The sequence below is a fragment of the Enhydra lutris genome, unplaced genomic scaffold, assembly GCF_002288905.1.
Source record: "Enhydra lutris kenyoni isolate GAN:26980312 unplaced genomic scaffold, ASM228890v2 scaffoldscaffold68, whole genome shotgun sequence".
NCBI lineage: Eukaryota > Metazoa > Chordata > Mammalia > Carnivora > Mustelidae > Enhydra > Enhydra lutris.
In genome coordinates this window covers 13,818,689-13,833,241 of record NW_019154152.1, presented here as the reverse complement: position 1 = coordinate 13,833,241, position 14,553 = coordinate 13,818,689, and the positions used below count along the sequence as shown (strand labels likewise).

Sequence of the window (14,553 nt, the reverse complement as noted above, 5' to 3'; positions counted from 1 at the left end):
GATTATTGCAGACTTTATAGAAAACTGCCCAAGGGAGATCCAGATGTCTTGGGAGGGGATGGGAAGGCAGGCCTCAAGCCAGTATATTGGGGAGGGGGGACTTCCTGTGTGCAGAGGCAGCACAGGCCAGCCATTCTGCCTGACCTAGGGGATGGGAGTCAGGGAGGGGCAGCCCCCTCCCCACTCACCAATTGTGCTTTGGGATCATGCAGAAGGCAGGGCACTGAGGCTCTGACCTTAAACAGGAGGACTTGTGCCTGAGACAAGAGATGAGGCCCCTCACCTCTTCTAAAAGGCATGGTGGGGGGCATGGCAGCAAGGGATCCCCACGGGAGAAGAGTCACAGGGGTGGGAAAGAGCTTGCAGGCAGCAGCACCCAGCCCTTCAGAGCCTTCACCCGTACCCCTCTCTGAGGCCACGATGTATGGGTGATCCCGGTTCTGAGGCCCAACCAACTGCTTTAAACCCCTAGGACTCTCTCCTCCTCCATGGGGATCTGCCAGTATGGTTGGGGGATGCTTGGCCTCAGCACCTGTCTTGCAGGTCTGGAGAGCTCCTCCCAGGAGGAAAGGGGAGGTGGGCAACCCGGGAATGGATTCCTCACTGGACCCTGCCCCAGTGAATGCAAGCATTGTAGGGGGGCTAGAGAGTCTAAGACTTGGACAGGGGGGTTAAACTCTGATCAGGGTGAAGAGCTGAGAGTCTTGAGATTAGGGACAAGCACTGAGTATTGGGGGATCAGAGCCCCAGTGAGAAAGGCTGAGGATCTGTTCCATACTAAGGCTATAATAGGGTGTGACTGTCCCTGGGATAGGAGACAGATGGAGCTGAGCCCCAAGCCTGGGTCAAGGAAGGGAAGAGCCTGAGCCAGAGCTGCAGTGGCGGGGACAGTATGAAATACAACCCCAGACTGGGGGAGGGTGCCCGACCCTCAGAGCACTGGGATGTGGGTGTCTGGATGATGGGAAGGCTCAGAGCTCCGGGGTGAGAAAAAAGGCTCAAAGCCCACAAAAGCCTTCAGAGGGGTGCTCTGCTTCCAAGACCAGAATGGGATGAGAGGGTCCCTGAGGCCTGGGAAAGGAATTGAGGTCTCCAAGCTGGAGATGCGGGTCAGTAATGTCTAAGGTGATGCTTCCCAGAGAGGTCAGGCCTCAAAGCATAGGGTGGTGGGAGGCAGTCCCGGGGCTTTCGGATGGTAGGACAAAGTTTCCTAGCCAAGTCTCTCAAGGGGGAGGGTGCTTTTGAGGGTTCGGGAAGGATGTGTCCGAGCCTGAGATGGGCAGATAGGGTTTCTGGAATCAGCAGGGGTGTCTCTTGATCCTTGATGGTGAGAGCTCTCAGAGGTTGGGGAGAAGGGATACAGCTTGGGGCCTCCGGGTGGGGGTGGGGTGGGGGAATGCCATAATCCAAAGGTCTCAGGCTGGTCAGGAGCAAGTCTCAAAGCCCCCAACTCGCGGGCGTCTCACCCATGATTCAGGCCAGGCAATCCCAGTAAAGTCATCAGCTGGCAGGGATAGCCGTCAACCCCGGAGGGGCAACCCTCAGAGGCCCGAGCCCGGCGAGGTGGCGCGGGACCCAGCGGCGGCGGCCGGGGCGGGCGCGCGGCGCGGGTCGGCGTCCTGCTCATAGCGGTAGTGGTAGCCCTCCATCTGGTCCCGGCAGGCCTCGCGCAAGTTGCGCATCCAGCGCTGGATGCCGCGGCGGTTCAGGTAGAGCACCATGAGGAAGATGAGGCCGATGAGCGCCAGCACCAGCCCAAAGAAGACGTAGGAGGCTTCGAGTTCCGGGCCGGCGAGGTCCACTTCTTCGCCGCGACCGTCTGCGTCGCCGTCGGCGCAGCGCAGCCGCGCCTCATCCAGGTCCAGGAAAGGCCGGTCCTGCAGCGCCCGCGGGGCGGCGCAACGCAGGCGCCGGGAGTCGGGTACGCGCTCCGTGGCGTTGCGCAGCCAGGCCAGCAGGGGGCGCGCGGCACAGCCGCAGCGCAGGGGGTTGTCCGCGAGCAGCAAGCGCGGCGCGGGGAGGCCGCCATCGCGCTCGAGCGCGCGCAGCTCGTCGGGGCCCAGACCCGCCAGCGCGTTGAGGCGCGCGTCCAGCTGCTCCAGGCGCGGCAGGCGCAGCGCGGCGGCCGGCAGGCGGCCCAGCGCGTTGCCCGCCAGGCCCAGGAGGCGCAGCTCGTCCAGCGGGGCGAGCGCGGCGTCCAGCGCGGCTAGCAGCGTGGGGCCGCCTCGCGACAGCGCGTGGTTGAGCTGCAGGGAGCGCAGCGCGGGCAGCCCACGGAAGGCGCCGCCGCCCAGGGCGCGCAGCGGGTTGTGGCTCAGATCGAGCGCCGTCAGGCTGGGCAGCCCGTCGAAGGCGCCGTCCTCCACTACCTCGATGTTGTTGTGCGTGAGGCGCAGCGCGCTCAGGAACGGCAGGCGCACGCTGCCCGCCGCCGCCTCCTCCCCGTCAGAGTCCCCGCCGGCGAAGGCGGCCGCGCGCAGCACCGTCAGGTTGGCGCCCACGATGGTGAGGTTGCGCGCGTCGGGCGGCAAGTCCCGCGGCGGCTGCCGGAGCTCCGCGCCCGACGCGCAGCGCAACAGCAGCTTGGGGCCGCCGAAGCAGTAGCACTGGAAGGGGCAGGGTGCGGCGGGCCGGCTCAGCGCCGCCGCCACCAGCAGCAGCCCCGGCAGGAGCGGCCCCCTTTGCTCCGGCTGTCCCGCGCGCGGGGCCATCGCAGCTGCCCCCGCATCCAGGGCCCGGGCCGTCGCGCTCACCAGTGAGTTCGGAGCGCCTTGGGGGCGGGGAGGGGGGCGGGCGGGGCAAGTCCTTGACCCAGAGCTGCTGGCGGTCGCGGTCGGTCCGTTCGCGGGCTCTAAAGTCCGAGGAGCCTTCACTTTCCTGGCTGGGGCGAGAGGGATCAGGCGGGGAGCAGAGCCCCCCGCCCCCGGTGCCCTCCTCGCCCTGCGCGCCGGCCTCCGACTTCCGCGGCCGTTCCGGGCTCCCAGCCGAGTGGGCGGGGGGTTTCCCCCCCCCCCCCCACCCCCCGCCCTCCCAGCCTCCCAGCCTCCCGGCCTCCTCCTCCTCCCCTCAACGGAGTCTCCGCGCCCTCCTCGCCGAAAGGCGGGGTGGGAGGCTCCCGAGAATCAGGGCTATCGGCCGCTGCGCTTTCTCTATCCCCCTCTCAGGCTCCGGGGCTGCTGAGAAGTTTGGCTCTCCCAGGCTCTGACTTGCTTTTCCCCTCATCTCCCCCATCCCCCCCCCCCCACGTTTAAGCTGGTTCCTTCCTCCTCCCTCTACGGCACGTGTGGGGCGGGGCCGAGCGGGGGAGAGCTGGCAGGTGGGTCAGCACCACAGAGCAAGAACTGGGGGGGAGGACCTTAGGGTTCCCCCTACAAGCACAGGCAAGGATGAGGGGTGGGCTAAGAAAGTTATTCATCTTTCAGCCTCTTCCTGATCTGTGTGACCAAGGAGAGAGCTGTGCTAGCAGAGACTGGAAAATCCCCAGCCCTGGTTCCACCCCTCAGCAACCCCAGTTACATTAAGCCTGGCTGGGTCACCACTTTTGCAGGTCCTGTGGGACCAACGTTTTCTCAACCCCATCCGCCCACCATTCAGGAAAGAAAGCAACAACCCCTCCCCGCGCCCCCCACTCCCCTCCAACTCACAGGCTGCTCTGCTGGGAGTTCTTCCATCTGGTTTCCTCCACCAGGCTGGACTCCTCCCTCAGGCACTCTCCTAGGCCCTAGGACCTGGTGGGTGTGGTGATTCAGCTCTTTGCGGTCCCCTCCCTGCTCCAGCACCTGGGCACCCCATTAGCTTATTCCACCCGGTCTCAGGCCCCTGGGGTTGTTGGACTGCTCCTCCTCCCCTCCAGGGTATCCCACCTGTAAATGTTGAAAGGGTGGGAGGGTTTGGAGCTCTAGAGATTTGGAGAAGCTAACAGATTTTGAGCATTGGGGGGGGGTGGTCTCAGAGGGGGCCAGGGCATGAGCTGTTTATAGGTTTGTTTTGTTCTGGATTTTTTTTTTTTTTTTTTTTTTTTTCCAGAACTGGGAAGCTCCAGACTTGATTTAAAGAGATATGCTCCTGAGAAGGGAGCACTCCTGGTCTTGGCATGAATTATTCAGGCTGGAGAGGCTGACACTTGATCCACAGGCCATTCTGGTATCAGCAGAGCTGGTTGGGATAGAGGCTCCCCCCTCTCACCCCCCCCCCATAACAATCAGTCAGTCTTTTTTCCTGAATTAGGGACAATTGTTGGGTTGACTTCTTCCCTGAGGTTATATTTAACAGATTGACCAAGAGATCAATACCACTTAAGGAGAAGAGGCAGACCCTGTGGTGGCCTGGGCCCTAGGCAAAGACCAACCTCACAGGCCAGATCTGTTGATACTGGGGTGGGGGGCAGGGGCTCCTCTCCGCCTTCCTTCTCTCTCCCCATCACCGTCATCACTCCCGGGTATTGGCAGGTGAAAACTGTAATTTGCTCCTGCAGGATTGGACGTGTCTACAAAGGTGTACATGTAGGTTGTACACGCACACACGTGCTTGTATATGTGGAGGCATGTGTGACACATGAACAGTTCAAGATGCATCCATATGTGAGGAAACACACATTCCCGATTCCTTGGATGTGCATACACGTGCATGGGCCGGTGGGTACAGGCCCACACAGGGTTGTAGGCAAGCTCAGATATGCTTCACACAGGTATATGCAGGCTCGTTTATACAGGTGCACATGTTAACACAGATTTGAGTCCATCCTGGTATGTGTCTATACACTCATAAGCACGTAAATACTTGAACACTCGTATTTCTGGGACCATGTAGGTTCCTGGGGACATTCCCAGAGGGGCAAGCTTACAGACACATGCATGCAAGCACATGCATCCAGAGACTAGACGACATGCTCTGAGCCCATTCCTGACCTCCACTATGCCCTTGGTCTGTATAAGTAACAGACTGAGCTACCTTTGCTCGTATGGATGCAGGTGCTCAGACAGCCCCTGGGGCTGTGCCCTCAGCTATTGTGCTCCCCCGAGCTCTGGCCCACGTCAGCTCCAAGCCCCAGCTCTGACATCTCCCTGGCAAGAGGCACCGGCTCCTTTTCCCTGTGGGGACTAACATGAGCGAATGTGCAGTAAGTGCTTGTAGAAGGATGGATGGATGGATGGATGGATGAATGAATGGAAAGGTCTCTGCTTTCCTCTCCCACTGCATAGAGCCCCTTCTGCTTTCAGCATCCGGAGAATCAACAGACCAGCTGCCAAGGCCAGAGCCCCCTCTCCAGGGCCCCTTGTTGGCTGGTTCCTGGTGGGCTAATGGTCTCCTTGGGAAAGTGCTGCAGGGCAGCAGGCAGCCTTGACTGGGGGGTACTAAACGAGATCAGGCATGTTCAGGGTGGTATGGCCATAAACTGACTGGGGAGTACTAGACATCTCAATTGGAGAAAGGAGGTCCAGAGAGAACCTAGAACCATCAGGTACCAGAGAATAAGGCAGTGACTGTTTTTTATAAGTGGGGAGTCTGAAGCCAGAGGGCCAGGGAATTGCCTCAAAGCCAGTGGCTGTCAGGGCTTAGCCTAGCCCCAGGCTCCTTGCCCAAGGCTTTTTCCAAGATAGTGGCTGCATCCGAGAAGGGCCAGTGCACCAGGAAATCTCATCCTGACCCCAGGAAGCTGAACCCAGCCAGCAACAGATGCCAGAGTGAATGTGATGTGACGTTGGACCTCTCTCCACCTCTGGGATGTCGACTTCTACTTCTGGAAAGTAGATGGGCTTCTGAAATCCTATCCTTCCTAATCTTCTCAAGGTCATCGTGACAAAGTGAATGGAAAGTGCTTTGAAACAAGAAAGGCCATGTCATCTAGGGTCTGGGGTCCTTTACCATTTGACTGGATGAGGCATTAAACTTTTCTGGGACTAATTAGCTCCCATGTCATTTTGCTCGCTGTTCCATCTTCCTCCCTCCCCCAGCATAGCAAGTTCGTGGTAGATGGTACAAAGAATGAGTCTCTACTTGCTGTCCCTGTGAATGCCTCTTCCCAGCCTCCCTGCCCTCCCCTCTTCATGCAGCTGTTCCCCTTCTCTGTTCAGGTTCCCCTGGAACAAAGTCTGTAAGCCATTTAGGGGTTTCTGTTCTCTGGAGAAACTTCCCTCAATCTTGTCAGTATTCTGTATGCAGTAAGTGTTCAATAAATGTATGTCTAATTGTGTCTGGGGCTGTGTTCCTTCTCTGATGCATCCAGTGGAAGTATCTTTGCTCAGTTTGTTTGCCCCGCTTGGGGTTCTTTCTCCCCTTGACTGTTTATTCAGCCCAGCCCACTGATCCTCAGGGCTTGGCTTGAGTTCTGTCCCTTTCAGGAAGCTTTCATGGCTCCTTCTTTCTCCTTTGAATTTCACTTAGCAACCAGAGGGTTGGAACTCCTCTGACCCCTCTAACTGTCAGCACCTGGGACTCAGGGCTGGCTGCTCTCCTGTGTCGTCAGCCCAGAGCTCAGCATGGAGAAGGTACCAGGGAACATTTATTGGATGAGATAACATTTTAAAAATCTCTGGCTTGCTCCTCTCATCTCTGTGAGGCAGACTAAGTGAGGAGCTCCTGTCTATATTTTATACCAGGAGGCAGCCTCCCAGAAAGGTGAAGTGCTTTCCTCAAGGTTGCACAACTGAGTGAGACTCAATCCTGACAGTAGCTCGGGTTTCCTGCTCATCTTCTATGCTGGAGCCCTCCCCATTCTAGGTTCTCTCTCTGGAAGAGTGTGGCTGGGTCAGGCCCCAGGGGACCCTGTGCGCAAAGAGCTCAGGGCCTCAGGGCTGCCTTAGTACTCAGCAAACTAGTCACCCCAGCCCACCTAAGCAGAGTGATTGTCCTTTGCTGGGTTGAGAATCACCCCCATGTCAACTACACTAGACCCTGTTTTTCATTTGTTTGTTTGGTTTGTTTTGTTTTTCAGAGAGAGCACATGCTTACAAGCCGGGTGGGGGAGGGCAGAGAGAGAGAGAGAATCCTAAGCAGGCTCCATCCTCAGTGTGGACACAGGGCTCTGTCATGACCCTTAGATTGTGACCTGAGCTGAAATCAAGAGTCAGATACTTAACTGATTGGACCACCCAGATGCCCCTGAACCCCAATTCTTGAATTTATTACCCCTCCTAGGTTCCAGAGCCCCTCTCTGAGCTTTCCAAGGTACTGCCCCTCCCTTAACTCCAGCTCCTTTGTTGGGGTCCTTTTCTCTTCACAAAGGCCCTGCTTTCCGTAAGGTCCACTGAGCATTGATAGGGAGCCTGCAGAGGTCTGACAACTTCCCTGGGGCCACCCACCAGGGATCCCTTTCCCTATCTGCCTCCAGCTCCAACTTGTCCATCAGAGGTGCCTCAGTATTCCTCAAGTCCTTAGGCAAATCTGCTCTCCCAGATCTGTTTCCTGTCTGCAAAGACGTTAAACTGTGTGTAGACAGGATGATCTTGGAAGGCTTTTGGTCCTGTGCCCCTTGGCCTTTTAGGGATGGGGATCATGGAGGGGAAGGTAATACTGTGATTTGCTCCAATTGGTGCCCCCATCTCAAAATACTATGACCTTGAACTTGGCCCCACCCCGATTAAAGTGTTGGTAGCATAGTCTGGTGGGGGAGGAGGGTCCTTCTGCCTATAGTAGCCTGTGATATCCAGGGTCCCTTTTTCTTGGCAGACTCCCTTTCCTTCTGACCCCCCTTCCTCTGAGGCCAGTGGAGGAGCAGCTGGACAGGGCTGACATGATGAAGCTCAGTTATTAGGTAGTGGGGGAGGCCCCAGGTTCTCTCCTCTAGTGTAACTTCTGCACTGGCAGCAAGGGGAAAACTCCACCACAGGCTTTGCTGCTCCCATTTCTCACTTCCCCTTCCCCCTTGCTGCACCGACCATGAGACTCAGGAAAATCCATAGACCCAAGATTCATTTTCTCCATTGAGTCAGCAGAGGCCACACTCTGCTTCTGAGGGGCCAGCAACTGGCTTTTAAATAACTCTCTGATATTTAATACCCTCCTCCACTCTGCAGCCTGGGCCTCTGGGGGAAAGGCTAGAATAAATGAGCTGGATGAGTCCTCTGAAAGTCGTAAGTGCTCCTGCCTCCACTTCAACCCACCCTCCCCCACCCAGACTCCCAGGCCATTGGGAAAAACCTGATTGCTTATTAGTTTTGCACTGTGCCTTATGGTTTCTAAGTGGTGTCCCAGTCTGGGTCTCTTATCTCCAGGTTAGAATTGGAACCTGAAGTTTAGAAAAGGGAAGTGACCCCATCTCATTTTTGGTCTTGGTCTACTAGTTGCTGGCTCTGTGACTGTGAGCAGGTTCATGTCCCAGTCTGGGCTTCTAATTCCTTAACTTTGCTACAATGTGGTTCAGCTGGTGGGTTGTGGCTGGTTCCTCTAGCTATAAAGTTTTCATGGGTTGCTGCCCTGATCTAGGTCCTCTCTCATGCAGCTACTTTGCAACTCCACATTCCTCTTCTTGGGAAAGCTGAAGGCAGAGGAGACTGAGGCTCAAGGCCAGGCAGGGTTTGGCTCCAGGGTTCCAGTGTAAACTCAGTTGAGTCTGGGGCAAGAGTCGATGGGGGAAAAGGGAAGGAGCAGCATTGGGGAATTTTCCTTTCCTCCGCTTCCCTCCCTTCCAATCTCCTTCCCTTCCTTCTTCCTTTCTTCTGCAAGTAGAGGTCAGGACAGATCAAGGGCAATAACCTATTTAAATTTTGGTCTCCTTGAAAGGGTCTCTGCAGCTGTAGATGCAGTTTGAGGAGGTGGGAGTAAAACTCTAAGCTGCACCAGGTTCAGGGTCCTGATAATGGAAGTTGGTGGGCCCCGTTCTCCTGGATTTACCACTATTCTTGTCTTTCAGAAAATAGGAATTGATATCTCTGTTGGTTGTAAGAGAACATTGGGAATTTAAGAGTGGTGCTTGGGGCTACCCCAAATTCATGATGGAACAGGGCCTATATTTTAGGTTTTCTGATTCCCAATTTGGTGCTCATCCCACCATCCTGCTGCATGCAGGAATTTAGGGGCTGAGGGATGGGAATGGGAGAGGCAGGTGGGTTCTTGCTTAGGTCTGGGAGTAACTTTGAGATTTTTTTTTTATTTGACAGAGATCACAAGTAGGCAGAGAGGCAGGCAGAGAGAGAGGAGGAAGCAGGCTCCACGCTGAGCAGAGAGCCCAATGCAGGGCTTGATCCCAGGACCCTGAGATCATGACCTGAGCCGAAGGCAGAGGCTTTAACCCACTGAGCCACTCAGGTGCCCCAGATCTGGGAGTAACCTTAGTTTGCTTGACTTCCTTAGTATACTCTTGTTGAGTCCTCATGATCCTCCTCAGCTTTCTACTCCTAGAATTAACAGAATCTTGGAATCCAAACATTGAATTATAAGAACCACAGAGTTGGAAGGCCATAGAACCATGGTCTGTTTGAATAAGAACCTAAGACTCTTAGAGTGGTAAATGAAACACTTAGAATTTGTGGAAGGTTGTTATATTAGTGTTCCCCCAATGAATCCTGTGTATTTGCATGTATACTTTTAGGCTGTCCCGTCCCATACTGACTGGTTTGGCCAAATGAATTCCTTTGGCTTATGAAACATCTGCAAATGTCATGCAAGCAAAGGATTTAAAAGTGCTTGTGCGTTGGGGCTTCCCTCTTTCTGTTCCCCTGAGATCTCCATGTGTAGAAACCCAGACAAGCTTCTTAGAGGAAGAAACCAGAAGTGAGCCATCCCAGCTGAAACCCTCTAGACCAACCAGCTCTCAGGTGATCTTCTAGGTGATGTCAGCTGCCTGAGTGACCCCAGAAAAGATCAGGAGAACTATTCAGCTGACCCAAGCTCAAAACTGCTGACTTACGGAATTGTGAATAAAATGGTTGGTGTTTTAAGTCATTAAGTTTGGAGGGGATGTGATTTGTTACACAACAGTAGATAACTGACTCAGAGGCTTAGAGTTAGAATTGTTCTAATTAGTCATAGTTTCCATATACCCCTATGAGCATGAATCTTGGTTCTTGGGACCAGAGACTGGAATCATTGATGTAGTTAGTACCTGAGGAATAGAAGGGCCCTTACTTCTTTAACTCCCACCCAGTGCTACAAGCTCTTTTACAGACTGATTGCTAGACCAGTTGATCCACTCACCTTCTTCTAACCTGGAGCCCTCCCCCACCCACAGCATCCTTTATTCTTTGGCATTTTGTCCATTCTGTCACAAGGTCATCTTGCCCCACTCGTCAGCTGGCTTTTCTATCCCTTCCTTCCACTTTAGGAAGACTTCCCATGTTGATCTGCTTGTTTTGGTCTTGGGAGCTAAATGTCGATGTGGGGATATCTTGTCTTGGTATTTATCCCAGTTCCTGGCACAATACCTGGCACAGAGTGTGGATTAATGAACATAAACTGAAGAAAACTACCACCACCATCAAACAACTAGGTGTCCTGGATCTGTCCATGGTGCTGAATGTCTTTTTCCTTCTTGCCATGGTCTGCCTCAGAATGGCTACTTCCAAAAGGTAGGAATCATTTCTATGTCCTAGAATTAAACCTCTCAATCAATGCCTCCACTTCTCCTTCCCTTCCTCTTCCTCATTCTCTATCTTCCTCTCCTTCCTTCTTCCCTCTGCATCTCCCATTTCTCCCTCCCTGCAGCCCCCCTAATCACTTATACAGATCTTTAGCCTGGAACATTTAAAGAAAGCCAATATGTGGTGATATACACTAATTAGGATTAGGTTCAGGGGTATGCATCAGAATGTCTTGAACAACAGTCTCTTAAATGATAAAAAAAAATAGAACTTCATTTTTTCATTAAAAAATCGAAATGTAGCAGTTTAGAATCTGAACGGTTTCTACACAGTCATGAGAAGCCAATACTCCTTCCCACCTCCTACTCTGCTGTCCCTAGAAACACACCTCTAGAGTGTAGTCCTCATTCTTTGGTACAAAATGGCTGCTAGAGCACCACCCATCACATCAGATGGCAGATGGAGACACAAGATAAATAAGGGTGCTACTTCCCATAATTTTATTTAGCACTTCACCTATATATGGCCACATCTAACTAACTTCAAAGAACATGGTAAATAATAGCCTTTGAACTGCGAGGTGATGTGCCTAGCAAAAAGTTATAGTCCTTATTATTAAGAATGAAGGAGAAATAGCTACTGAAAAGTAACTAGAAATCTCCGACATTAGTAATAGAACAATGGCACTGATGAAGAGGGTGACTATGGTGTACTAGCTGTGGCATTGATGGGACAGCAATGGTAATGGTGGTGTTGGTGGTATTAGAGGGAATAATAACAGTAGTGGTGGCGATGGTAGCCATGATGGTGATCAAGAAGACGGTGGTGAGAATGGTGATGATAAAACTGGTGGTCCATGTAAGCTCTGGTCCAGGAACACAGACTCACTCCAGCATCAGCCTGGACCAGAATACCAGAAGATGGATTCAGTGACACAAGGTGTTTTGAGTTTGGGGCCTTCCCCAAGCCACAGGGGCACTGATGCTTTGCAGTTTGTCAGCCTTGAGCCTCTTACTGTCTTGAGTCCAAGTCACCCCCAGCAGAGCATGAATCAGATTCCTCCCATTTAGGCTGGAAATCACTCTGGAATGAAAACTTAAGGCCTGAGGGTGGTGAAGCAGCAAGGGAAGTCTTGAACTTTCATTTATTAGGCCGTAAACAGTGAGGGAATTTGTTGTTGCAGTCAAGGAAGGCTTTGCTGTGAAATACACAGAGAAACACATGGACATGTAGTCTCAGAAATAGAGATAAATGGATTCAAAGACAGACATACAGAGAGAGTTAGAGATATGAAGAAAGAAACAGCCCTATAGTCATGGAGACCCACAGACATACTTTGTCTCACAGGGAGATACCAGGCCAACTCTTCTCCCCAGAAACACAGGACTTCAGCCATCTTATTCCACAGGACAACTTTCATATTGTCCTGGTTCCCATGGCCTGAAGGTACCAAGGGCCAGAAATGCCACTGCTGAGGGGGCTTAGAGCTCAGTGTGACCTCTGATACTCCTCCGCACTGGAGTGAGGTTGCACTAGTGCTCCATGGCCCACCCTAGGCCAGTCCAGGTTCTGCTGCTGAAGGTGACCAGAGGGGTGGGACTTAGGTTGGACAGGGTGTATCCTCCAGGATGTCTCCCCCCAGGGGCCCAAGGACACACCTGGAAGCCATTAGCAGAGGAGCCATCAGGCAGCAGTCTCTGGCTCCAGGTGAGAAGGCGTGATGAGAACATGTGGCAGCCTCCCGCCCGCTGGAGCTGGAGGGTGGAGGACACCTTGGCCTGAGTAATTTCCAGCATCACTGCCCTGGCCCCCACCTGGTATGCAAAGGTAACCCAGACCTTGACGCTCAAGATGGTTGGCCTTCAGTTCATCTCCTGAACTTTTGAGGCCAGGTTTCTTGACCTTCACAGTGATACTTTTCTTTCAGGAAGCCTTCCTGATGACTCCTCTGCTCTCTTTATTCTCTGCTTCTTCTCAAAGCTCCTATATTATATAACATTGCCCTGACATGCCTACCCTTTCCATGGATCTGTGCTTCTTTGTAAGGGGCAGCCCTGCCTGGCTTCAGCCACTGTGGTCCTCCTCTCTGTGCACCTAGAGCAGCTTTATTTCACTGTGGTTTCAGTCTTGTCTTAGCGATTGAAGATATTTGGGTCCCACCTTGGGTCTCAGCCCCCTTGGCTGCTAATTCTTGGCCCTGGGACTCACACCTGACTCATTTCCCATCTCTGGAGTGCAGGAGCTCCCAGCCTATGAAGGAACACGCAGAGAGCCCTGCTCTTTGTACTTAGATCACCTTTTGCCACCAGACTAGACCTCAAGAACGGGAGGTTCTTGCCACCCTGGAGCTACTTCTTGCCTTTCTCACCTTAAATTGGCCAGGATGATCAAGTGCTGACTTCCCCCAGCAGGTCAGGTTCTGAATTCCTAGATTTCCCCAGCTGTGTCCCAGAAAACATTCAGCTTCAGGTGCATTGGGGTAGCTCCCCCCAACTCTAAGGGCAGAGTTCCCTGGGAATCTCTAGGGGCTCATCACTCTCTGGAAGACCCTGGGTGGGTTAGGAAGATATGGAAGGCTAGCCAGAACACTGATTATTGGATGTCCCACATATTCCAAGACTTAGGACAGGAACCTCAGGACAGATGTGTGGACAGCTGCCTGAGCAGTGCTGTGCTGGGCCAAACCGAGTCTGTGCCTCAGTAGCTCCCATGGCACAGCTGACATAAACTGCCCTCACCCCTCCTCAGTGCACTGCCTGCTGTGGCAGGGGCTTCAGCTTGGCCTGCCAGTATGTCCCAGCCCTGCCCTGGGGAAGGAAAAAAGAAGCCAATTGGAAGTTCAGAAAAGGAAAGGCTAAAAAGGAGCCCACAATCGGCCCTAATTAGCCACTGGGAGAGAGAAAAGGAGGTCAGAGGCCTGAGTCTACTTCTGAAAGAAAGCACCTAGCAGGCAGAGCCATGGCTGGTCTGCACCCCCACACGACACAGCATGGGGCTTGGCCCCACACAAGCCCATCTGATCCTCTGCAGCTGCCCATAGACCTGTCATGGCTCTCTCCTCCAGAAGAGGCATCTGGCTCTGGGGAAAGAGGGAAGGGTATGGGGGAGGGAGGGAGGGAGGGAGGGACAGAAGGCAGACAGACTCAAGTGAGCATCGACTGTACACAGTGTGCTAAGTCGAGAGGTTTACATACATGATTGTATTTAATTTTCACAGTGGTCCTGAAATGGAGGTACTTTGGCCCCAGTTTTTAAATTAAGAAGTGGACACTCAGGTTAAGTAGTTGACCCAAGATCACACAGCTTAAAAGGGGCCGAGTGGAAAGTCCAGCTTAGGCTGTGTGCTTGACAGCCTGTGCTCTTGGTGCTCAAAACTGAGCGCTCGGAGGGCAGAGCCCTGGCCTGCATCATCGCCTGTGTCCCAGTGCACAGCCCGGGGAGGGGCAGGCGTGCGGCTAGTGCAGGGAAGAGCTGTTCCACTCAAGAGGCAGGACAGGCTGATCCAAGGAAGGACATAAAAAGAAGGGGACGGAGGGAAGGTGGAGGCACGACAGAGAAAGATCACTTCTATCCTCTGGGACATCGTGCAGGGGACCCCTGGGGCAGCTTTCCTGGGGCTGAGGACAGTGCAGGCCAGAACACAGTTTGTGCCCAGCTGTGGGGGAGGCAGGGGAGGAAGAAGTGCAGGAACAGTGCATTTCTTCTCCCCTTTTTGCCACTCCTACTATCCTCCCACCCACCCCAGATGGTTAAGCTGAAGCAGAAAACAAAATGAAGAACCTTTTAGCCTTTGCTGGAGCCAAGCCACCTCTGCTTAGCCTGGGCCCATCCCCAGCAGGCCAGCTGGGCCAGGGCCAGGCTGTGGTCCAGAGCAGGGCGGGGGGCACTGAGGAGGAGAGGATACACTGGACCTCAGGGCAGGGCTGCTGTGGGCACAGCGCTCCCCCACACAGGCTGAGCATCCCTAACAGAGGAAAGAGGCAGCAGGATGGGGAGAGGGAAGGAGACCACCACCACCCACTCCGGCCCTGCTTAT

General features: G+C 54.0%; 1 protein-coding gene across 1 annotated transcript; it reads right to left on the bottom strand.

Moving 5' to 3' along the window:
- LOC111159479 (trophoblast glycoprotein like) lies at window positions 1–2,767 on the bottom strand. Its single transcript, XM_022521987.1, has one exon. It carries the CDS (start codon window positions 2,709–2,711, stop codon window positions 1,542–1,544), a length of 1,170 nt encoding a protein of 389 aa, XP_022377695.1. The 5' UTR covers window positions 2,712–2,767; the 3' UTR covers window positions 1–1,541.
- Between the last annotated feature and the right edge of the window lie 11,786 nt (window positions 2,768–14,553).

Excerpts from the sequence above, each read along its gene's own strand:
- LOC111159479 (XM_022521987.1), bottom strand. The coding sequence starts at position 2,711 with ATGGCCCCGCGCGCGGGACAGCCGGAGCAAAGGGGGCCGCTCCTGCCG.